We start from the raw sequence: 26139 nt of genomic DNA, 5'->3' as shown, positions 1-26139 counted from the left end.
CATTGTCACTGTTGGCACCATCATCATTATCATTTTCAATACCTATTTCTTTACTACCCACAAGGGGCTAAACACAGAGAGGACAAACAAGGACAGACAAATGGATTAAGTCGATTATATCGACCCCAGTGCGTAACTGGTACTTAATTTATCGACCCTGAAAGGATGAAATGCAAAGTCAACCTCGGCGGAATTTGAACTCAGAACATAAAAACAGACGAAATACCTATTTCTTTACTACCCACAAGGGGCTAAACACAGAGAGGACAAACAAGGACAGACAAATGGATTAAGTCGATTATATCGACCCCAGTGCGTAACTGGTACTTAATTTATCGACCCTGAAAGGATGAAAGGCAAAGTCAACCTCGGCGGAATTTGAACTCAGAACATAAAAACAGACAAAATACCTATTTCTTTACTACCCACAAGGGGCTAAACACAGAGAGGACAAACAAGGACAGACAAATGGATTAAGTCGATTATATCGACCCCAGTGCGTAACTGGTACTTAATTTATCGACCCTGAAAGGATGAAATGCAAAGTCAACCTCGGCGGAATTTGAACTCAGAACATAAAAACAGACGAAATACCTATTTCTTTACTACCCACAAGGGGCTAAACACAGAGAGGACAAACAAGGACAGACAAATGGATTAAGTCGATTATATCGACCCCAGTGCGTAACTGGTACTTAATTTATCGACCCTGAAAGGATGAAAGGCAAAGTCAACCTCGGCGGAATTTGAACTCAGAACATAAAAACAGACAAAATACCTATTTCTTTACTACCCACAAGGGGCTAAACACAGAGAGGACAAACAAGGACAGACAAATGGATTAAGTCGATTATATCGACCCCAGTGCGTAACTGGTACTTAATTTATCGACCCTGAAAGGATGAAATGCAAAGTCAACCTCGGCGGAATTTGAACTCAGAACATAAAAACAGACGAAATACCTATTTCTTTACTACCCACAAGGGGCTAAACACAGAGAGGACAAACAAGGACAGACAAATGGATTAAGTCGATTATATCGACTCCAGTGCGTAACTGATACTTATTTAATCGACCCCGAAAGGATGAAAGGCAAAGTCGACCTCGGCAGAATTCGAACTCAGAACGTAAAGAAAGATGAAATACTACTAAGCACTTCGCCTGGCTAACGTTTCTGCCAGCTCGCCGCCTTATATCATTTTCAATACCATTTAACTCTGCTCATCCAACACTCCTCCATCCTGTCTGGACAATGGACTGAAATACAAAACAGAACTTTCTTTCTCGCTTTCCTCTTCCCTCTTTCTCCTTTTCTTCCTCCCATCCTTTTCCCATCTCTGTCTCCCTCTTTCTTTTTTTTCTCTCTCGCCTTCTTTCTCTTTCTGTCCATTTCCTTCTCACTTTTACTCCTCTCGCTCATGTTTCTCTTCCTCTTCTCCATCAGTTCTCTTTCTCTTCCTCCCTTCTGTCTTTCCTTCCCCCTTTCTCTTTTCTTTTATCTCACCCTCTCCTTTCCACACTCCATTCCATTCTTCCTTTTTTTTCATCTTTCTCAGGCCCCATATCTTTTTTCCCCTAACTTTATCTTCTCCACACTCTTCCCACTCTGCCCACTCACACCACATCTGTGAAGAATTACTGAGAGAGAGAGAGAGAGAAACAAAGTCTTAGAGATAGATATAGAGAGAGACTTGTAGAATGAAGCAGAGAGTTAGAGACAGAAATGTTGAGAGAATGTTTATCCAAGTCTTTCCATTCGTTTTTGTTGCCTGTTTTTGGATGTCAGCCAATATTTGCCGTTATTTATTTTAGTTATTGATCTCTTCTTTCATTACAATAATTGATTCCACTTAAAGACTTTGATTGGCTAACAACCAGCTTACAGCAAAACACTTGTTGTTGCTGTTGTTGGTAGTAATGGAAGCAGTTGTGTACATGTACTGATAGTGGCTATGGTGGTGGTGGTCAGTCTGGTTTACAAAATCAAGAAATGGCTTTTGTTTTCTTATTTTTCTTTGTCAATCTTTTCCGTTTATTTATTTGAATTTTTGTTTTGTTTTTTTATTCATTCTCTAATTTAAAAAAAAATTGTTTTCATCTTCATTCTTTTTGCTTTGTTTTGTGAATTTTAAAGATTTCTGGTTCCACTTTTTCCTCCCTGTCTGATTACTTTTTACCTCATTTGTTCATTAGTCACCACTAAGAGGAGTGAGGTGGCATTATATTTATTTACTTTGGTGATGAGAGCAGTTCATGCTTCTACTCCTGACATGGTTTCCACCAGTGGTAGTTGTGGTTTGGTACTTGTCACAGTAGTGGTGGTAGCAGTAGTAGTATCAGTTTGGATAGTAGTGTTGATCCATGTCATACAAAACTGGAACTGTATATTAAATGTGGTTCAACAGAACAATATATTGGAAGAAACTGGAACCTAATTGAGATTCCATTGGTTTTTCATACTGCACCTGTTTTTTTACTAAACATATCTCTCCGCACGTAAAAAGCACCATCTGATCATGGCCGTTGCCAGCCTCGCCTGGCCCCTGTGCTGGTGGCACATAAAAAGCACCATCCGATCATGGCCGTTGCCAGCCTCGCCTGGCCCCCATGCCGGTGGCACGTAAAAAGCACCCAGTACACTCACAGAGTGGTTGGCGTTAGGAAGGGCATCCAGCTGTAGAAACATTGCCAGAGCAGACTGGGCCTGGTGCAGCCTTCTGGCCTCCCAGACCCCAGTTGAACCGTCCAACCCATGCTAGCATGGAAAGCGGATGCTAAATGATGATGATGATGATGTATATATACACACACACATGCACATACATACTCTGTCATCATCATCAGTGTTTTAATGTCCATTTTCATGCTGTCACAGGTTAGATGAAATTTATTGAGACAGGCTTTCTATGGTTAGATGCCCTTCTTGTTGTTCACCCTTTTTTTTCAGTCAAGGTATTTATCATTTCACCATTTCACACACACACACACTTGCATGCTAGTGTGTGTGTGTGTGTGAGCCTTGCAGTATTTGTTCCATCTCTTTGCTCTCTGAGTTCAGTTCCTGCAGAGGTTAGTTTTGCTTTTCATCATTTAAGGGTTTATAAATATACTACCAGCCTTGTACTGCTGCAGTTTTCCATGTCTCTTTCTAACTGTCACATCCTAGATCAGTGCTTTTCAACCTTTTTGCTGGAGCGGAACCCCAAGAAAACATTTCACTGGCTCGAGGAACTCCTGTGCAATAATTTAATTGTCTTATGCACACATATCTGCACAGGAGAATTAAAAATTACTGTCGGTTTTAGCATTTTTGTAACTTCTTGCGGAACCCCTGGACTGTACTGGCAGAACCCTAAGGTTCCGCGGAACCCTGGTTGAAAACCACTGTCCTAGATGCTCAACTGAGCTAAAAGTCGGAAGCCAGGCAGGATGTTTGCATTTACATGGCTACCTAAAACCATGGTACATGCTGATACTAAGATGTGCAAGAGAAGTTAGCTATAAGAACAGCCATGGAATTTCCTTCCAATAATCAAAAGACTCACTAAAAGTTGATGACATTCTATGTTTTAATGGTGACAAGAAGTATTAGAGGGCAGGATGGAGATATGGTATAAAAATTGAGCAGGGACTGGGTGGAAATAGTTGAGGAAGCTAGTGTCTTCTTTAGCAAGAAAGGTTTTCACTATATGAGTGAAAAACAACTTCTATGATGCTTCTATACAAAATACAATATCACATCACAGAGAAACATGGGGAGAGTGAAGAGGATGAAGGGAGTCTGGATTGTACTCAACTGGATATGTAAAGTAAGCATGAATGGAGGACAGAACAGAGATGACCCTAGGGCAAAAACTGGGAACAAAAGGCATCAGCTGCTGTATGCAAAAGAGAAGGGTGTGCTAGGCTAGACATATGTATCATGCTGGGATAGACAGTCCATCTGAAATACTATAGGCACAAGTCTGAAATTTGAGGGGAGGGGACTAGTCAATTACATCAACCCCAGTGTGTAACTGGTACTTATTTCATTGACCCTGAAAAGATGAAAGGCAAAATTGACCTTGACAGAACTAGAACTCAGAATGTAAAGAGGGATAAAATGCTGCTATGCATATTACCTGGCATGCTAATGATTCTGCCAGCTCACTGCCTTAATAATAATAATATAATAATAATAATAATAATAATAACAATAAAATTGAAAGAAGGAAATGTACTGCAGCCAGAGATTTTTTATCTCTTTATATTATTAAGCTCAAATTTCACATTTCTTCCTTTCATTATACTTGTGTGATTGGGACAGGTGGAAGAATGTGTGTGTGTGGATGTTTGTGAGTGAGAGAGAAAATATTGGTATGATTAATAAACTGTTCTCTCACATCTTACCTTCATTCACTATGCTTGTGTGCGGTAGTTGTGGGAGTGGTAACTGTGACAGTAGTTGTGATTGTAGTTGGGATTATGTTGGTAGTAATTGTGGTGGTCATGGTTGTATTTGTAGAGGTTGTATTACTGGTAATAACACCTAGAGAGATGGTGACGGTAGGAGCAATGACGATGATGGTGGTGGCGGTAGTTTTATTTGTATTACTGATGATGGTGGAGGTAATTGTATTTGTATTACTGATGGTGGTGGTGGTGTTGGTGATGTCAATGGTCGAAGTACAACCTCCATGTATTATTTAAAAAGCTGCTTATTTAATCTTGCTTGAAGCAAGCCAGCCAACTGGTCATTCAGCCAGCCTGGTCTGTGGGCCAGTGAGGCAGTGGGTAGATTGTAGGCGTTGTGGTGTTGAATGGAGGTTATTTACATCTATGTTGATGTTATTTAAAGAATATCTGTCTCTTGTTTTAATTCTATTGATTTTCCACAAGAATCTCTAGAAACAGTGGCAGAACTCAAGTTATTATCCTAGCTGTTCTGTATTAACTGTTCACAGAATTTTATGAATAGAATGAGTTGATAGCGCATCACATAGAATACCCTGCAGTGTTTGTTTCATCTCTCTGCACTCTGAGTTCAAATCCTGGGGCAGTGTCGGCCTTTAATTTCCATTCCTCATAGTTGATAAATACCAGTCAAGTACTGGGGCCACTTTTTTCTCTCTCTTAAAACTATGAGAAGGGACTAAGAAAAGAGTGTTCCATAATGATTCCTTCTGGGGGAATAAAGAAGGCGATCCATATCCATTGTTTGATGTCTCTATGGGGAGCTTTGACAGGGCTGAAATCACTGACTTTGTTGGGTTATACATTTTGGATACCCTCAAGAGATGTACCCATCCACATAGGTTGCCCCCCTACAGGAACGATGACCTGGCTATATCAAGCCAGATGGATGGCCATATATATATATATATATATATATATATATATACTTATACATAGAGTGAGAAGTGTGGGGAAAACCAAATGATGTTCTGGTGGTCCTTCCTTTTGTGGATGCTAGGGCCTGGCATATAGGAGATGTGGTCCTTAAACCTACTGGATGCCAAGCCCCGTTGTAATAGAAGGCTGTGGCATTGAAAATTTCTTCACTTGAGGATAAGTTTGAGGTCCTCTTGCTGACACCCTTCACTAGGTTCTTGAACATGATAGTGGGGTGGCAGGAGGCTGTGTTGATGTAGGACAACCTCTCACTTGGTTTGCAGTAGGGCCTGTGTGTACTGGAGCCGAAGTCCAGAGTGAAATCTAGGAAGTCCATGGTGGTGGGGATTAGTCTCAATAGTTATTTTAGTCCCATGGACCCTAATCAGGTCCTTTCCAAGTCTATCAAATGTATAACATATATAGATATAAAATAACGAAGACATACATACAAACATATAGTGGAGGTACGTGGCTTAGGTGTTAGCTGGGCTCATGATCATAGGAGTGTGATTTCAATTCCTGGACCAAGCAATGTGTTCTGTTCTTGAGCAAAACACTTCATGTTGCTGCAGTTCACTCAGCTGGCAAAAATGAGTCATCTTGTGACAGACCTGCATCCTGTCCAGGTGGGGAATTTATATGCTGTGGAAACTGGGAAACCAGCCTTCATGGGCCTGGTGTGGCTTGAGAAGGAAACATTTATTATTTTTTTTACATACATATATGTTTGTATGTATGCATATGTTTGCTTGTGTATGTGCACATGCATTCGTGCATGCACTTGCTTTTCCCCAGCTTTATTATTAACACCTGAGGTAAATATTACTATATTTTAGATTAATTTCTTTAAAAAGATGCTGCCCTTTTTACTTGGTCCAGAAATATGGATCCACTCAGAATTGTTTCATCCAAATAGTTCTATCTGTCTGTCTGTCTATCTATCTATCTTTTTTTTTTAATCATAAAAACCTCCTTTTCCTTGTAAAGATTTGCTTTAAGTGCAAGATTTTAATCACCTAAGTGCCAAAAGTTTGAAACATATAAACAAAAGCCCTCATTACTTCTTTGCAGTTGTGCTGGGTGGGACATGCTTCAATGATGGAGGGTAGCAGGCTCCCAAAGGTAGTCATTTATGCTGAACTACATCAGAGCAGGCAGAGTCATGGTGGCTAGAGATTGTGATACAAGAATGTGCCAAAGAGATATATGAAGAACTCCAGCATCTCTCCAGACATTTGGGAGGAGAAGGCCCTGTAGTGCAATGAATGGCACCAATTGCTGAAGCTCGTAACTCCAGCCATTGAGAAGAATCAGCTGTGAAAATCTGAAAGGGCACATGAGAGATGTTACTTTTCCATTGCATAAAGTAGCTTCACCTGCAATAGGTGTCATTGCTGCTGCAGCTCAAGAGCAGGCCTTGTAGCCCACATGTGAGCCTGCAGACAGCTGAAGATGATTCCCCCCAACTCCTCTAATGCCCCCTCCCCTCTCAAAGGATCTTTGTCTTGCAAGTTACTTGGTGACCTTGCCAGTGCTGGTGCCACTTAAAAAACATCCCGTCCGCACTGTAAGGTGGTTGGCATTTGGAAGGGCATCCAGCTGTAAAAACCATGCCAAATTGACCACACTTGTGCTTGTGCCACGTAAAAAGCACCAAGTCCACCCTGCTGGGTGGTTAGTGTTAGGAATGGCATCCAACCATAAAAGCCCTGCCAAAACAGACACCAGAAGTCTGGTGCAGACCTCCTACCTGGCCAGCACCTGTCAATTCATCCAACCCATGTCAGCATAGAAGGCAGATGTTAAACAGTGATGATGATATATATATATATATATATATATATATATATATATATATGTGTATGTATTACGGGAAGGTTTACGAAAATAAACAAAAGACGAAGGCAGGTGGAGTACAAACAAACAAATGTATTAGTATGGCGCTCAGGAATAGAAATAGAACAAGTCTTTTATGTTTTGAGCCTACGCTCTTCGACAGAAAGATACACAGAAAAGAAACAAGGAGAGAAAAAAATGCGTGTAGGAGCTAATGATCCAACATGGTGTTCTCTATATATATGTGTAGTGATGCTACTGTGTAGGGTTCGGCGCGCATGCGCAGAATGGGACTACTTCCGGGTGGCCACCGGAAGTCTTCCCCATGCGCATGTGCGGGAAAACATCTCTCGAGCCCGCGAACCTCAAATCTCTCTCTTCGGCTCAAGACAGCACTGCGATCAGTCACGGTTTTCCCGGCTCTGACAGCCACACACCAGCTTCAACCAACTTCAACCAACCAACCTCAACGACCAACACCAGCAGTATCTCAGAGGCTGTCTATTCCCCCATCAGACAACGTACAACCATGAATCAATAAACCAAGTTGTCTGTTCACCTTTAACCTGAGTTTCGTCTGTTTGTTTTCTGCAAGAATATTGTATGTGACTAGAAAGGATCTCGACACCTTGCCAGTGCTTCGATGATAGATCCTTTCACGTTACAATTGGTGACCCCTAGTTGAGAAAAAGAACAGGATAGAAAAAGACACAGCGAACAGGTTTTTTTGGGGCCGAAGAGCGCGGAAATCCATATTTATTTTCTTATTTTCTCCTTTTCAGCACGGCGAGGTGGGTCAAATAACCTTATTCATCGCACACAGTACAAAAAAAAAAGAAGAAAATAGAAAACACACACACATTCATTTTTTTCCTTTTCTGTATTTTGTTTTCCTTGTACACACTTATTCCTTTTTTTTTGCTACCCACGAGGTGCACACACAAACACAATTTTGAATTGCCTTCTCGGTTCCACGTGTTCTCTCCCCATTTCTCGACCATACCTTCTGCCCCCTTCTCACAGACTCCTTCCGACAAAGGCATGGCTTCAGGTTTGCCTTCATTTACGGGGGATGCGGGGCTGTGGTTTGCACAGGTGGAATCACACTTTGCCGCGCATACCATTCCGCCACAACAGCAGTTACATCTACTGTTTTCAAGTTTGCCCTCCCGGCTCGCAACATCGGTCAGGGATCTCATTGTGAGTCCCCATCCTGACGCCACATATGCGTCAGTAAAGGCGGAGATCCTCCGTCGCAACACGCGCTCAGAGAAAGTCAGTTTAATGAACTGATGGCCGACGAGCAGTTAGGGGACAGAACTCCATCCCAATTTCTGCGCCATCTAAGAGAGCTAAGCGGCAACGCCGCTGACGCGCCGCTCTTACGTAAGATATTTTTCTCAAGGCTGCCTGCCCACGTGCAGACAATGTTGGCCACGGCACTGGATGCTGTGTCTGTGGACCAGATCGCCACGATGGCCGACAAAGTGTTGGAGTTTTCGCGCCCATCTCCCTCGCGGGGCCTGTACGCATGCACAGAGCCCCCCCCGACACCTCCGACGAACGATAAACTGGCCGAGAACATCGACGCGCTTACGCGGAGGATCGATGATCTGTGCCGTGCGATCGGACGCCAATCTCGTAGTCGCAGTAGCTCTATTTCCCGCAGTCGGAGTGACTCTGTTTCTCGTTCCGGCTGGTGCTGGTACCATTCGAGATATGCCGAAAAGGCAGATCGGTGTACCCAGCCGTGCACTTTCAAGCCCTCGGAAAACTAAATCCGGAGGAGGTGAGCACGTCACCTTCTTCCATCTCGTTTCCCAAACATCGTGCGTTCTATGTAAAAGATCTGGTGTCGGAGAAATTCTTCATGGTAGACACCGGCTCCTGTTGCAGCATCTGGCCCCTTCGTCTGGCTGCAGACAAGCCCAAGCGCTCTTCGATTGTCTTGCATGCTATTGACTCGTCTCCCATAACCACTTACGGTCAGATTTCGCTGCGCCTCAACCTCAACCTTCGTCGAGACTTTCGATGGTTTTTCGTCATCGCTGACATCCCGCATCCTATTCTCGGCGCTGATTTCCTGGATAGGTTTAACCTATTGGTGGATGTCAGGCGTCGGAGGCTTCTTGATAGCACGACGTCGCTCTCTACACCGACTGGGAGTTCCACCACTGCGGTCCTTAGCCCGACATTCTTTGTTGCCACCTCTGGAGACCCTTTTCACTCTCTTTTGGTTTCATTTCCGGAGCTAGTGGACATTGCCTTTAAACCGGAAAATCCTACCCACTCGACCCTCCATTTCATCACCACCAATGGGCCACCTGTATTCTCACGCCCCCGGCGCCTAGCGCCAGACCGACTTAAAACGGCCAGAGCCGAGTTTGAGCACATGCTTCAACTTGGCCTTATACGCCCCTCCACCAGCCCATGGGCATCTCCCCTTCATTTGGCGCGAAAGGGCGAGTCTGATTTTCGCCCGGTTGGAGACTATCGACGCCTCAATGCCGTCACAATAGCCGATCGCTATCCGATTAGAAATCTCCGGGACTTTACAGCAAATCTCCATGGTTGTACCATTTTTTCGAAGGTCGATCTGATACGCGCTTACCACCAAATACCGGTCAACCCAGCCGACGTTCCAAAAACTGCAATCACTACCCCGTTTGGGTGTTTTGAGTTTTTGTACATGAGTTTCGGTTTGCGGAATGCTACTAGCACCTTCCAGCGTTTCATTGATGAGGTTGTCCGCGGTCTTGATTTTGTGTTTGCCTATGTCGATGACATACTCATTGCGAGCGACACACGAGAAAATCATCTCCGGCACCTTTCTCAACTCTTCCAGCGTCTTCGCGCGTATAGCATACGCATAAACCCCGACAAGTGTGTTTTCGGACGCTCTTCCCTAGATTTTCTAGGGCATCATATTGATTCGACGGGAATCAGCCCCCTCTCGTCAAAAGTCGATGCCATTCAACGCATCGCACCCCCCACTTCCTTGCGCCAGCTCAGGCATTATCTAGGGATGGTCAATTTCTACCGACGCTTCATTCCCGGTTGTGCAGATAAGCTGCTACCTCTCACCAGGCTGTTAAAGGACTCTCCTAGAAAGGACAGTCAAGTCACCCTCTCTGTTGAGGCAGTGACAGCCTTTGAGTCCATTAAGAAGGAGCTGGCTTCTGTTTCTTTGCTTGCACATCCAGTTCCTGGTGCTTCTCTCTCTTTGACTGTGGACGCATCGGACACTGCGATTGGCGCTGTGTTACAACACACAGTGGATGACCATGTTCGACCTCTAGCCTTCTTTTCCCGTCAACTGCAACCAGCTGAACGACGATACAGCACCTTTGATCGTGAGCTCCTAGCGATCTATCTATCGGTTCGTCATTTCCAGCATCAACTTGAAGGGCGAGATTTTGTGATCTATACGGATCACAAGCCCCTTACGTTTGCCCTGTTTTCAAAAACGGACAAACTCTCACCCCGTGCTTTTCGGCACCTGGATTTTATCTCTCAATTTACTAGCAACATTCGACACATACCTGGAAAAGAGAACGTTCCTGCTGACGCTCTCTCTCGCCTTCCAGTTTGCGCCCTTTCGTCTCCTGCTGCTATCGACTTAGCTGCCATATCGCAGGAGCAGCCACCTTGGCGTCGTTAGATTTAACTTCTCCCAAGTTCTCCTGTTGCCAGTTTTCCTACCTTCCGCTTCCGTCAGCCGAAGGCACCATTCTTTGTGACACTTCAACTGGATCTCCCAGGCCACTGGTGCCTGAGACCCATCAACGCTCAGTGTTTGAAGCACTGCACTCCTTATCACATCCTGGCATCGCTGCCACCCTCAAACTAATCACTGCTCGGTTTTTCTGGCCGAATATGCGTCGCACAATTACTTCTTGGACACGCACCTGCTCCAAGTGTCAACGATCCAAGATTCAACGGCACGTTCGTGCCCCGCTTGGACAATTTCCCCCCACGGAGGCCCGTTTTCGCCATGTCCACATCGATCTGGTTGGACCATGGCCTGTGAGTCGCGGGTTCTCTTATCTATTAACTTGTGTCGATCGTTTCTCCCGCTGGCCAGAAGCCATTCCGATAGCAGACATTTCTGCTGAGACTGTTGCGCGAGCTTTCGTTTCAAACTGGATTTCTCGCTTCGGAGTCCCGTCCCGATTGACAACTGATCGTGGACGACAGTTTGAGGCCTCGCTATTTCGCGAATTTTGGGTATGCACCATATCCACACCACAAGCTACCATCCAGCGTCTAATGGATTGGTTGAGCGGTTCCATAGACAGCTCAAGGCCGCTCTTCGTGCCTCTTCGGACCCACAGTCCTGGATCGAATTTCTGCCCATTGTGCTTCTCGGCTGTCGGACTGCTGTCAAGGCAGACCTGGGGTTTTCTGCTGCAGAGCTGCTGTATGGTACCACACTGGCATTGCCCGGTACGATGTTGGTGCCAGACACTTCCCCGCCCCATGATCCGGCGACCTATGTCACCAGACTGCGGGAATATTTTTCAAACCTTCCGCCCATGCTTCCCAGAAAGCAATCTCCACCGTCCCATCTTCCACCGGATATGAACACCTGGTCGCATGTTTTTGTTCGGGACGATTCTGTGAAGGGCCCACTTGTTTCTCCCTATAAAGGACCTTTTCGTGTGCTTTCTCGCACACCAAAGGTTTTCACGATTGAGATAAATGGTCGTTCGGAGACCGTTTCCGTGGACCGTTTAAAAAAGGCACATTTTGAGACGTCTTCATCTTTTGATGACAACCTTGACACACCCACCTATGCACCTTTAACAACACTTTCACCTGCACAAACGCCTTCACCTGCACAAACACCTTCACCGGCTCCTACAACACCACCCTCGCCGTCAACGGGTGCCCCGAGCACACCGTATGTTACAAAATCGGGCAGAACAGTGCATTGGCCCAAGAAACTTTCAAAAACAATTTACATTTAACTTTCTTAAAATGTTTCTTATTGTATAATAGTATGTACCAAGTCTTCTGGGGGATCGGCAAGCCTTCTGTTTTCTGCAGCACCACCACTATATTCTGGTTGCCGTACTTCGCACTCGGAGGGGAGCCCTGTAGTGATGCTACTGTGTAGGGTTCGGCGCGCATGCGCAGAATGGGACTACTTCCGGGTGGCCACCGGAAGTCTTCCCCATGCGCATGTGCGGGAAAACATCTCTCGAGCCCGCGAACCTCAAATCTCTCTCTTCGGCTCAAGACAGCACTGCGATCGGTCACGGTTTTCCCGGCTCTGACAGCCACACACCAGCTTCAACCAACTTCAACCAACCTCAACGACCAACACCAGCAGTATCTCAGAGGCTGTCTATTCCCCCATCAGACAACGTACAACCATGAATCAATAAACCAAGTTGTCTGTTCACCTTTAACCTGAGTTTCGTCTGTTTGTTTTCTGCAAGAATATTGTATGTGACTAGAAAGGATCTCGACACCCTGCCAGTGCTTCGATGATAGATCCTTTCACGTTACATATGTATTATATATATTTGCACACTCATATGCCTACACACATAGATATGAACATACATATACAAGTGTTCATGAACTTATATGTATCAGTTAGGTAACTTGACATTGAGGTAACTAGACCAATCAAGTATATATATTTAGTATTTACTCACAGATGGAGGGGATGTGAAGTATAAGTTCTCACCATTAAAATACAATTAACCAGTCTTCCTACCACTATCACCACTCTCTCTCTCTCCCTCACTCTCTCTCTCACACCTGATGTTTTTCTCTTTCACCACAATTTTCCTTAACTGGTATGTCTAGCAATTACTCATCCACTCACCCATCCAGTCCTTTGCCAGGACCAGCTAGTAGCATGGTTTGAACTGGTGACCTTGTAATTATTAGTACAAATTGTTCTCACCTTTAAGAATTAATTTGTTGCTAATTATTGCGCTTTAATTGAAAGCTCATAAAACAGGAAGGATTTTCCCACAGAAAGGTGGGAAAATATCTCTACATTGTGTAGTTAAGAGGTTTGCTTCCCAACCACATTGTTTTGGGTTCCCTCTCACTGTGTGCCACTTTGAACAACTGTCTTCTACTATATAGCCCAGGGCCAACCAAAGTCTTGTGAGTGGATTTGATAAATAGAAATTTCTGTGGAAGTCTGTCACATATATGTATTGGTATGTGTTTGTGTATGCACATGTGTATATATGTAATTGTGTATGTATGTGTAACTCTGTATAGGTTTGTTTATCTCTCACCTCTTGATAATTGTTGTGGATTTGTTTGTCCTGATTTAGTGGAGACACATCTGTACCTTCAGATGAATTTGTAATCTTACTTATTCAAAGCTCAGTCAGTCCCTTCCACGTTTGTACAGTGGAGAGAGGCCATAGCAGTTCTCTTCTGGTGTTTTGAGTTCAGTGTTTTGCTTTTTTTCCCCCCAATGTCTGTTGAGATCCTTGACATCCTCCTGAAAGAGTAAGGACTACGTGGATGATGGTCTTCTCCCTTCTTTGTGCTGCTCTTCTATACTGAAAATGTGGCTGCCATAACATATGACTAGCCATTGCATTCATTCTTTTAATATGTCTTGGAATCTTCATGATGATGCACTTCTTAAGACAAGGAATTTAAAGGTTTCACTGTCTTATTTGCTTCTGTATATTGTTACCATTTCCTCCTCTTGAATTGCAAGAGCATAACCTATTTCTTTACTACCCACAAGGGGTTAAACACAGAGAGGACAAATGGATCAAGTCGATTATATCGACCCCAGTGCGTAACGGGTACTTAATTTATCGACCCCGAAAGGATGAATGGCAAAGTCGACCTCGGCAGAATTTGAACTCAGAACGTAACGCGAGACGAAATATTTATTTCTTTACTATCCACAAGGGGCTAAACACAGAGAGGACAAACAAGGACAGACAAACGGATTAAGTCAATTATATCGACCCCGAAAGGATGAATAGCAAAGTCGACCTCGGCAGAATTTGAACTCAGAACATAACGACAGACGAAATACTGCTAAGCATTTCACCTGGCATGCTAACGTTTCTGCCAGCTCGCTGCATAACCTTTAATATGTGACATACTGAAATGGCCACACTTGTTAACATGAGCATCATCTTTCAGTTTAGGGAAACCTGCTCATGCATTACATTTTGTGAGATGCAGAGTTTTTATTCCAGGTCTTCATTGAGATATGCAGGTTCAGTAATATTGGGGTTGTATTTGAGGTCATCAAGAAGTCAGTACATTTGAGGCGTTCATTGTTGATTTACTGAATGTTGTTCTCCTCAGTTTTGATCACGTCTATCTTTTATCTGTTACAGCTTTGAAGGGTTTTAGTTGAACAAATCAACCTCAAGACTTATTCTTTTTAAGCATCATCATCATCGTCATGTAGTGATGCTATTTTGGAAGTTTTCAGCACGCATGCGCAGAGTTGGATTACTTCTGGTAGGCCGCTGGAAGTTCCCTCACGCACATGCGCAGAGAACTGCCAACAGAAAGTTTTCCCGCTAGATATGTTCTTCTGAAGCTGCAGCGGAATCGAGTGGAGACGATTCAAGGTTCTCTCAAGAAAACCAACACGTATAGAAACCTCCTTCTATGTGGGAACGGAGAAAGCATTTTTGGCTCACACAAGTTAACTATTGTGAATAGTTTCATGGCTTTGGCTACCGGTTTGCCATGAAGAAAAATATATGTATATATATTTTTATTTGTGAGGTGGCACGTAAAAAGCACACACTACACTCGCGGAGTGGTTGGTGTTAGGAAGGGTATCCAGCTGTAGAAACTCTGCCAGATCAGACTGGAGCCTGGTGCAGCCCCTGGCTTCCCAGATCCCGGTCGAACCGTCCAACCCATGCTAGTGCGGAAAACAGACGTTAAACGATGATGATGATGATGAATCCAGACCAAAATAAAACATTATTTATTGCTGTTGAAGATAGTCAAAGTTTTGGTTTTCCTTTCAACACAATTTAATGTAACAGGATAAGACCGATACCCATTAAGTGTTCCAGAGACCTTCATCCTGTTACACACACATACATTCATATGATGATGATTATCATCATCATCACTTATTTGCCATCTTCCATACTGGCATGGACAAATGTGTTATGCTCCAGTATCTGCTTTGGCATAGTTTCTACATTTGGATGCCCTTCTTAGTGCCAACCACATTTTGTAGCACCAGCGCTAGTAAGGTCCTGAGTAACTTGCAAGTTACTAGTGCTAGTGCTATATGTAGATACATTATATTATTATGTCAGGGCACTTTCGAGTGCTACTTGTAACATGTAACCCAGTACAACCTGTTTGGGCTCTTGGCGACTAAACCTGTAACCCCACTGAAGTAGCTTGGTGATGTGGGTGGTTGTTGGACACCCTGTGGGACGAAAAGTAAAACCCATTAAAAAGCAGAGGAACTCATAAACATCAACAGCCATCCAAATGAGGTTTGCTGTTCATTAGTATAGTGGAATACTTGCTGCTGTTGCTGTCTGCGGTACTGATCGAGAATAGTATTATATTTAACATGGGACATGACTGATGTTATAGTACACAAAGAAAATAACTGACATTATAACATAGAAAGAGAAATAATCGGTAATACAGAAAGGAACGGGGATCTTTTCGGTTTGAACGGCAGTTTTTTTCTAGCGGTGTCATGTGAAATTGTCACCCATAATTATGACCCTAGTATCGATCTATTGCATTTCAATCTGTTTTAGGGTTAGGGTTAGGGGTGGGGAGAAGGGTATCTTTTTTTCTTCACAAATGTAAATAAACCCAATCTGTTTCTTAAATGAGGGACATATTCATACGGCACAGAATGTTTTTTTTACCTCAATGGACGTCAGTGATTGGTTGAAATTGCAGAAAAAAACAACAAATATCTTACAAACTATAGAATTTTCTCAATAAAGCCAAGAGAAAAAGATGTTTTATAAACACATTCTACCTGTATACGAAGTTTTAATTTTTTTAGTTACCTAGAAATTATGTTAAAAACTGCCGTTCAAACCGAAAAGGTCCGGGAACGTTTGCGATGGATGGAGGAAATAAATTATATTGCAATAAATAAAAATGTAACAAGCTGGTAAAATCATTACTGAGGCAGGAAAAATGCTTAGCTCTATGCCTTCCGACTTTGTGTTCTGAGTTCAAATGTCACCGAAGTTGTCGTTGCCTTTCATCCTTTTGGAGTCGACAAAATATGTACCATTTGAATGGCGGGGTCGATGTAATCGATTTACCACCTCGCCTCAAATTGCTGGCCTTGTACATAAATTTGAAAGCAACGTTTAAAAAATAAAGGGAAATAACCGATATTATAACAATGTAGAAAGGGAAATAACCATTACCATATAATAAAATTTCTATACGCGAAAGAAATAAACCAATATTTTAATCCTTGAATGATTCCTTCTCTTCCCTCACTGAATTCACTGTGTTTGTGCCCATCTGTTGATCTTCGGAATCTCTCCTGACATCTTGCTTGCATCCATCCAAATGGTTGTTGTATCACTGTAATTCAAGCTACAGTCGAATAATTTCAAATTTTCTGTGTGGTACATTCTATTGAGAGGAATTGAGATCAAATGCTTTAGCAGTTGATTATTCCTTTTATGTTTGTTGTGTATCAGCATCAGCATAATTTAACGTTTGTTGTCCATGCTGATATGTGTTGGATGGTTTCTATGCCTGGATGCCCCTCCTAATGCCAACCACTTTACAGAGTGTGCTGGGTGCTTTTACGGGGCACTGCCATGAGTGCCTTATACCTCTGATGAGAAACCGGTCTTAACACATCTGCTGTGGAGAGGGGGGGAGGAGAGGAGAGAGAGAGAGAGAGAGAGAGATACACACATACATATACACAATCATTCATATAACTATACTTTTTTTCTTTTAACAGCTTCAAGAAACTGGAAACTGAAGACGATTCCCACCAAGCAAATAAAACTTCCTTCACAGAATGTGATGCATCAAAACTCATCTCTCATGTTTTCAAGGAAGTCAATTAAACATACTTAGATATTAGTATGACACCACTACACCTGTTCTCTAATTTATTCCTTTCAATGACATCCCAATGAGGGCAGTTAATTCTTTTTACACACTCTATACCCTCAATTACCAAGATGTGTCCTTCCATTGATAACACCAACCAACTGATCAACATGCTGTCTCAACAAACATACCAAAGTTCTCAAAAGTTTGCTAAATATTTTGACTTGTTTTCCAAACAGAGCTTTGTTCCTGTCAGACTGCTGTCCCTATCACAGAGATCCTTATTTTTCTTGACATGATTTGCCATACTCCTTTTTGTCAAACAGATTATTACAAGTTAAGAAATTAGCAAACAAAAAGAACAAAAAGAAAAGAAAAGCAGAAAAAAAGAAATAAATTTTCTGAACACACAATTGTGCCAACCAAGCAAATGTCATTATAAAAGAATCTTTGTTTGAGGAGTTCCACTGAAGAAAAACTAAACTTGCTGCTTGAGGAATAATGAAAGACACCCAGAAAAAGCTGAAACAAATCAGGATTAAATTTTAATGTCACCAACAATAATTATAATTTAATGATTTAAAAATGATTAAAAATTTAGTTTTTATTCACCATCTCGTTTCGAAACTGAAATAAGCAGAATGATATTTTGTGTGAAATCTATCAATGAGTGGCAAGAATAAAATCATTTTAACTTTCATTTGGTTAGCACCAGGTAGTCCTGTTTTCTCAGAGTTTGACAAGGTGATATATTTGAAGGGCTGTTTTAATTGATTTAACTACACCTACAGTGTTTGACTGGTCCCTTATTTTATTAACAACATCAGGAGGATCTATCCAAAATGGAATCTAGCAGCATTGTACCATCTGAGATATCTTCAGGTTTTATCTACACACTCTCAATGGCTCTTGTCATCGAATGTATTGGTGGCTTGGTGTGTAACCTCATTGTCCTCATTACATACCACAAGAGTTTCAAAACCCAGAAAACAGACAACTTTCTCATCATTAATTTAAATATTGTTGATATTCTTATTTGTGTCACAGCCATTCCTCTCACACTTGTCCTATTACAGAGCTACCAAGGACAATGTTGTGTCCTACCATGTTTCTTTCACCAAGCCAACATCACATTTGTTAGTACAGCTAGTGCTATCACCCTGCTCACCATCAGCATCGATCGTTATGAAGCTGTGGTGACACCATTAAGAAAAAAAATAATTCAATCCAACATGAAAAAAACTCTTCTTGCCATTTGGACAAGTTCTTTGTTTGGGTTGTGTTCTCCATTTATTGGGGTAGACTTTTCCTTGTTGCCACCTGTAACAGAATTGCATTCATCAACTCTATCTTCAATATCACCAAATTCAAATTCTTCAAACTCATCATCTCATGAACTCCACAAAACCTTCGCCAGCTCCAAAGATGTAACTGAGTCTACAGAAGATGTCAACTGGCAATGGAAACTGCACACATGCCAACACTTCATTTATTCAGCCCATTTCTTCCCATTCCATGATGTTTACTTCATGTTGTACTTCTTCCTCTGCATGACTGGCATGATTGTCTGCTACTACTACATTTTCCGAGTTGCTAAGCAACGACTCGCTGTCCGTTTAGCATTAATCCGGGCCACACTAGCCTTTACAGGGGGCAGTACTGCAGAGGAGTCCATTTGGAAACTACAGGATCGGCGTCTGACCAAGATGACACTGGCCATTGTTTCTTCATTCATCATTTGCTGGGGGCCCCACATCATTATTTCCTGCATCAGTATTGCTCTGCATGATATAACAGCAGAGATGCTACGTTTTATTGGACTTGTCATTGCTTTCTCCACAGCTCTCTTACATCCACTTCTTTATACATTCATGCGACAAGACTTCCAGAGGGCACTCAGAAACAGGTGGATGACACAGAGAGTACTGCGTAGGAATTTTAGAAATCGTAAAATTGGAACAGATGCTTCTGCTACCCACAATGGAAGCATTTGGACTTTGACACGGGACACTATCAATGATACAACATCAGCAGAATAATAGGTTTTTATTGTTTCTATTGGAACAAATAGAGAGGGGGAGAACTGATTGTAAATTTTACAGACACTAACAAATCTACTCACACATATATAATATGCACAGCGCATACAGACAATAATATGCACACTAACATATATATACTTCACATATACAGAGTGACATACCATACATGTAATCACACAGACAGTAACGTACATATCCATGTACTAAAATGGCAAACAACCGGACACATATACAGTATTATAAAAATACTGTTTTTCTTCAGTTGTTAAAACATTCTCCTTCATTTCTTTTAAATTTTCAATAAAATATTTTTAAAAAGAATGTTGCTTGTTTGAAGTATTGTATATATTAACAACGTCGTTATTATATATGAAGAATACTAGAGTTTGATGAAATTTTGATAAACAAAATTTGATTCTTTTTGTACATTTTTCAGTGAAACATTTTCGTATTCCTACGATTTACATATAAGAGATTCTGAATATGCAATCACCCTTGTATGACCTAGAATAAACAGGGAATAAAAAATGGCTGTGTAGAGATGAGCCTAAAATAAGTTTATTGTTTGTATTATTCTTTGCTCTTCGAAACGTCAGTACTTTCCCATCCTCATTCTCCCTTAGAAAAGTCTAAAAATCATAAGTGAAATGGGCAATCTTTCGTCCCTAGTAGACCTTTCCGTCGATTTCCGTAAAACTTTTTTTTTTTTTTACATATGGGCTTGCGGGAACTTTTGAAGTAATGAGAGCGAAAGAGACTAAGAGGAAGCCATTTTATGACGAGGGAAGTTCTTTTGAAGTTACCGTGCATGGCAAGCATTGATGTACATGTGTGTGTGTTTGATGGGGTGTGGGAGACAGTATGTTGTGTAAGTGAAGTGCTTCTGTTAGTGTGTGTGAAAGAAAGAGATAACTGAAATTTTTTCCCGCAAGCCCATAAAAAAAAAAAAATTTTTTTACGGAAATCGACGGAAAGGTCTACTAGAGACGAAATATCGCCGTGAAATGTAATAAAGATGAAATTGGATTCTGTCAATATTTTTGCATATTCAGAATCTCTGTTAAAGGTAGGAATCCGAAAAAAATTTCTCACAAAAATTCGTTTTTCAAAGAGGTGCGATTCTGCATTAGCCCCTATACCTATTGGTTGAGCCGAATCAATTTGAAATGATTTAATTAAAAGAACACATTTAGTTACATTATATGGCCATGGTTTTAGATCGTTACGCTCTCGAAGACAAGTCAGGTGCTTTATCATGCTACTTGTCATTCCGGGAAAATTATTGACTGTTCTGAGACTTACTGAACTCCGTACATTAAAAGACTACGTCTCACGCACACACGTTGAAAATACACGCATATACATGAATACACACACAATGAAAGACAGCGAAAATTCAACATTGTAAAAAGCCTCCCAAAACTGTTGTGGCAGAAGTCAACATCTCTGAGATTGAAACAAGACACTTATTGAAAGTGAAACAAAACACTTATTTACGGCCGTAAATAGACTACACCCAAGCAGCACAGAAAGGGAAATCTATGTAGGTTAGGTTTGACGAAGAAATCGAAACATTTCTCCTGCGAAACAATACTGATGTAAGAAGGTCGAACCTTACGTTACAACAAACACTAATCAAAACCTGTAATAAATGCTCTTTAATATATAAATTTTTTTAATGTTTTAAAATGTTATTTACCTCATTTATGAATTAATTCAATTCTTCGATCTTTTGGGGCAAATATATCTATCATATTTTCATAGAAATCTTCTCTTTTCATCAATTCTTGTAATAAATCTTTTTCAGTTGACATTAGTGCTAACCCAGACAGTATTCTTTCTCTTGTCGCATTTCTTTGGTATGTTTTAATTCTACTTAATGCAGAAAAGGATCGCTCTACAGAAGCAGTGGTAGACGGAATTGTCAAAATCAACTTGCACAGATTGAAGAGTTCTGGCATAGCTTCAACAAGATCACTGCTGTTAATGTAACTCATTAAATGACTTACACTTGTTTTTTTTTAACATCTTTCATTGAATACATCACATTGAGCTCAGTTTGTAATTGTATTACATCAAAAAATCTGCCATAAGTTTTTCTTAAAGAATTTAAAGAGTCCACAGGAAATTGTTTGCAATACTCATCAACTTTATTGAAATTCAAAAGTTCCATGAATTTAAACTCTTCTAAGGATGAATATCGTGCTTTTATTTGGTCAACTATTGTACTGATAATTTTGTTATAAAGCATTCTATAATGTCGTTGGGGATCAATAGATATATTCTTGGATCTCTGAATTCCGATTCCTGCATCGACTCCATATTTCCCCCCTAGCCTATCATAAAAGATTGAAAAATTATCAAGTTGTTTTCGAGTACAGTTCTAGTTTTATCTATTTGCTCTTTACAATACACTATGTCATGATTTTTACTCTGGAGGATGTTAAATAAGACGTCAGTAAAAGAAAAAATGTCACTGAATACTTCTAACAAAAATAAGAAATCAGGAGCTTTTAAAGTGTGTAAGAATCCAATTGCTGAATTTATGGTGGTATCATCCCATACTTCAGGATTTTCAATGATGTGTTCAAAAAGGCTGATTATGAAATTATAATTTTCTTTTGTGGTAATAATAAGACGTGAGGAGTAAATCCATCTAGTTGCTGTTGCTTTCGGAAATCTTTTTTAACAATATTATCTAATGCATTAGCCCTTTCGGTGATTTCGTAAAAAATGTACCGAGTCCGTTTATTGTAGAAAAAAATATCTTGCATTCTTTCATAGCAGAGCATGATTGTGAAAGAACTAAATTTAGGATATGGGCACAACAACGAATAAAGATCGCACATTCATATTTCTTTCTTACTTTTGCCTGTAACCCATTTAGTTGTCCTGCCATTGTAGCGGCACCATCATATGTCTGTGCAATCAATTTGTTTCCACATTCCCACGTCTCAATGCATTTAAAAACATGTTCAGATAAAGCATTTGCAGATCGATCTGCACTAACATCACTAAAACCGATAAATCGTTCTTTCGTCACACAATCTTCTGTAACATAACGTAAAACTGTTGACAGTTGTGAAGATGCTGAGACATCAGATGTCTCATCAACAACAATAGAAACAAACTTAGCTTTCTCAATTTCCTTCTGCATCTCATTCAACATAACTTTATGAATTGCTTCGATCAAGTCATTTTGAATTCTGTTTGACAGACCGGTGAAGATAGAATTTTCCATTTTTTTGGTCATATTTACTGATCAAATTTACGAGTTCTTTATAATTTCCACGATTATTAGAGCCTTCAGATTCAAAATGACCCCGAAACGATAATTCCTGGAGGCCTAAAAAAATAACAACATCGATCAATCGTTGCAGAATGGATCTGTTTCGTTTAACTTTCTCATTATGATGTTGTATGCTTTGATTTTTACGTGCATCTAATTGTAAGCCTATGCGAACATTCCCGAATATTTTAAGATCAATCAAACATTTTATATGCCTTTGAGAACGCTTGTGCTTTGGCATAGCCATATGTAAATTATTTAAATCATCATAGCCTTTATCATTCCAAACATTTTTTTCTAAGCCAAAAAGTAAACACGGCCAACAGAATAATTTATTAAGAGCAACACTTCCAGTTAACCGTTTTTTCTTTTCATACAAATTAACCTGAAATTGTCTCGTGAATTTCTTGTGGCTTCGCAAATTACGTAAATTCGGTTTGGTCTGCCACCGTTTATAATTAATTGTTTTCCATCGAAGTCTCTTTTCGAAAAACTATTTCTCAAAATATCGTTTATAACACACATTTCACTAATTTCGAAAAAGGCTGCTCTTATATAAGAACCCACGTGGAAGCGCCGGCGTAAATTGTAAGTCAATTTCAACAAAACGGAAAAATACCCTTAGTTAAATTAATTTAAGATTAATTAGCTATTTCTGAAATAAGAAATATAATATAGATTATATTTTTGTTTTCAAAACACTGCAAAAATATAATAGTACAAACGGATGTTTTGGATAAAAATATTCAAACTTACCGCCAAGATATTCCAACATTTCAGCTGGCTAACTCAAGAATTATGGGACTGCTTTTGGGTTTTTTGGGGGGTTTGAATGGAACGGCAGTCAGGGTATGGAACGGTGTCAGGCACCATTTCATTGGTTTGTGTTTTTTGACAGGTAGTAACAAGGTGGTTTTACTTTAGAGTTAATCATGTAGTTGATCATATTTGTGGTGGTTTCCATTCATTTTATTAGGTAAACAAGTTGGATATATTTTGAATTGGCTCAGAATAACTTTGGTGCATGGTAGTAAGTTTGAAATAAGTCCAAAACTTTTGTTTAGAATGAGAACGGTGTCATGCATGATGTGGAGTTTCTCTTGGAAGCAGAAGTTGCACATTCTGAATTAGTAATCACCGTGACCGACCAGGCTATCAGATGTTGCTACACATCGCTGGTCACAATGCGCTTTGGATTGTTTTAGCCTTCAAATGACGCCACCCCGCTGGCTAAGCGAGCAGGCCAACAGAAGAAAGAGTGAGAGAAAGTTGTGGTGAAAGAGTACAGCAGGGATCACCCCTTCCCCTACCGGAGCCTCATGGAGCTTTAGGTGTTTTCGCTCAATAAACACTCACTACACCCGGTCTGGGAGTCAAAACTGTGATCCTACGGCCGCGAATCCGCTGCCCTAACCACTGGGCCATTGCGCCTCCACGAATTAGTAATGTTGCTGGTTATTCCTGCATCATTTGTGACAGTGTTGCCTGGATACATTCCAAAACTGTCGGCACCTTTGTCATTCTCAACAGTTTTTTTTTAACGTATTTCTGTTGGCTTTATATAGAAGGCTGAGAGTTACAGTGGTACACTATGCAATACTTATCATTTACTGGTACATTACAGTGGGTGGAAACAGCCAATACCGTTAACAACACTGTTGGAGGAAAACAGACATGACTAATGTATCACAAGAGATGAAGGAAACGACCAATGCAGTTATCAAATAACATCCCGAGAGGAAAACGCATAATGTCACCAATACAAAAATTGGTGAATAAACTCAAATGATTATATAAAGCTACTTCAGAATTTTTTTGGCTTTTTAATTGATTTTATTTGCTAATAAGAATTGGTTCAACTTTTTTTCTTTGAGTGAATCTCTTATACATCGTCAATACATAATCAATACATTTCTTGATATAGACACGATTGGAGGATTTTCTTTCAATGGAATTTTTTAAAAATTAATTCTCTATGAGAAAAATGCTTTGGTTTCTTTGTTTTTTTCTTTTATTTTCGAGGGGAAACAATGGAAAAAATTAAAAAGAGCATTAAAAAATGATTTAAAAAAAGAAAATTAAGTTTACCCAAGCTTTTTTTTCATTTCTCTGCATCATTTATTAATAATAATAATAATAATAATAATAATGTGATAAGTCCCAACTTTAATACTAAGCATAAATGGACATATTGGAAATAGCTTAGTAAGAAAGTTAGCTTAAAATTCAGTGGGTGGTGGAGGTGGGAGAGAACAAGACAACAATTATTTATCAATTATCTATATACATACATACATACACGCACACACACACTACCTTGCTCTCTCTCTGTATGTATGTGTGTGTGTGTGTATATATATATATATATATATATATATACATTAGTCAATTTAGGGTAGCAAAAAAATTCAATAGAAATTTATCGCTACCAGCGGCCTGGTGGAAAAGAGAAAATAGTCATCGACTAAATATATAAATATAACAATTTAGGAGTGACCCCAACAGGTCACTCGTCCACCAGAAAGAGCAGCCATAACTCACACCGCCAAGTAGTAGTAATTCAGAAATTAGGTGAAAATTTAAAAACATTTACCCTAATTCATCTTTTAGATGCAACGTTGCAACGTCTAAAAGATGAATTAGGGTAAATGTTTTTAAATTTTCACCTAATTTCTGAATTACTACTACTTGGCGGTGTGAGTTATGGCTGCTCTTTCTGGTGGACGAGTGACCTGTTGGGGTCACTCCTAAATTGTTATATATATATATACATATATATATTGAGAGAGAGAGAGAAAATATGCAGGGTTTAGTTCACTGATGATGTAAACCAATAGGTACACTGCATAAGTGCTATAATTGGTCATCCATTAGGTTCCAAGTTCACAGCTGAGGCTGTATATATATATATATAATATATATATATATAAATGCAAAAACAAAATGGGACAAGAACGCAAAACATCCGGACAACTTTTTTTCCTATCGTCTATCTGGATGTTTTGCGTTCTTGTCTCATTTTGTATTTTTATATATATATATATAGCTGCATACATACACTTTGTTCTCTCATATATATATATATACACATGTATATGTGTAGACACACACGAGTGAGTGGACAAATGAAAGTAGGGCACTCAAAAATTTTATTGGGAGTTGCATGTATGGATCGAAACAGTTTGATTCAAATTCATTGGTACTCAGAGTTTCAAGCATGATGCTAATATTCAGCCATTTTGAATTTGAATGAGAGAAGTTTATTGTTATTACCATAAGGTGGGCTGCAATTAGTTGAGGAAGGTCACATGGTGTTGCAGTTTGATGGTATATCAGCGACAACACTTACTTGGAAAATATTGCATGGTGAACAGGAAAGAGGTCGTTTTCCTGTCCATGTGGTCTATTTCCTGTTCACCAGGCTGTATTTTCCAAGTAAGTATTGCTGTTGATATACCAACATCAAACCATGACATTCCTTGACCAATCACAGCCCACTTTACAGTAATATCAATCAACTCTCATTCAAATTTAAAACGGTTGAAGATTAGCATCATGCTT

At 40.4% G+C, this 26139-nt stretch overlaps 1 protein-coding gene and 1 long non-coding RNA gene across 3 annotated transcripts in view; both read left to right on the top strand.

Annotated features, from left to right (window-relative positions):
- The window catches only part of LOC115223004 (G-protein coupled receptor 22-like), a 39085-nt gene extending 19499 nt beyond the window's left edge, over window positions 1-19586 (top strand). For both annotated transcript variants that reach the window (XM_036512012.1, XM_029793428.2), the window contains exon 2: window positions 17153-19586. In XM_036512012.1, the coding sequence (XP_036367905.1) occupies window positions 18090-19286 (1197 nt within the window). In that variant the 5' untranslated portion in view covers window positions 17153-18089 and the 3' untranslated portion in view covers window positions 19287-19586. The remainder of the gene's footprint in view (window positions 1-17152) is intronic.
- Window positions 2783-25766, top strand: LOC118767441. Its single transcript, XR_005003364.1, has 3 exons — window positions 2783-2795; window positions 3607-3611; window positions 25693-25766. It is a non-coding gene; the product is annotated as an uncharacterized LOC118767441 (long non-coding RNA).
- The last annotated feature ends 373 nt before the right edge of the window (window positions 25767-26139 follow it).

This window comes from Octopus sinensis, linkage group LG21 (genome assembly GCF_006345805.1).
Source record: "Octopus sinensis linkage group LG21, ASM634580v1, whole genome shotgun sequence".
Taxonomy (NCBI): Eukaryota; Metazoa; Mollusca; class Cephalopoda; order Octopoda; family Octopodidae; genus Octopus; species Octopus sinensis.
Note: the sequence above shows the minus strand (reverse complement) of the source record. Positions and strands in the feature narration are given on the sequence as shown.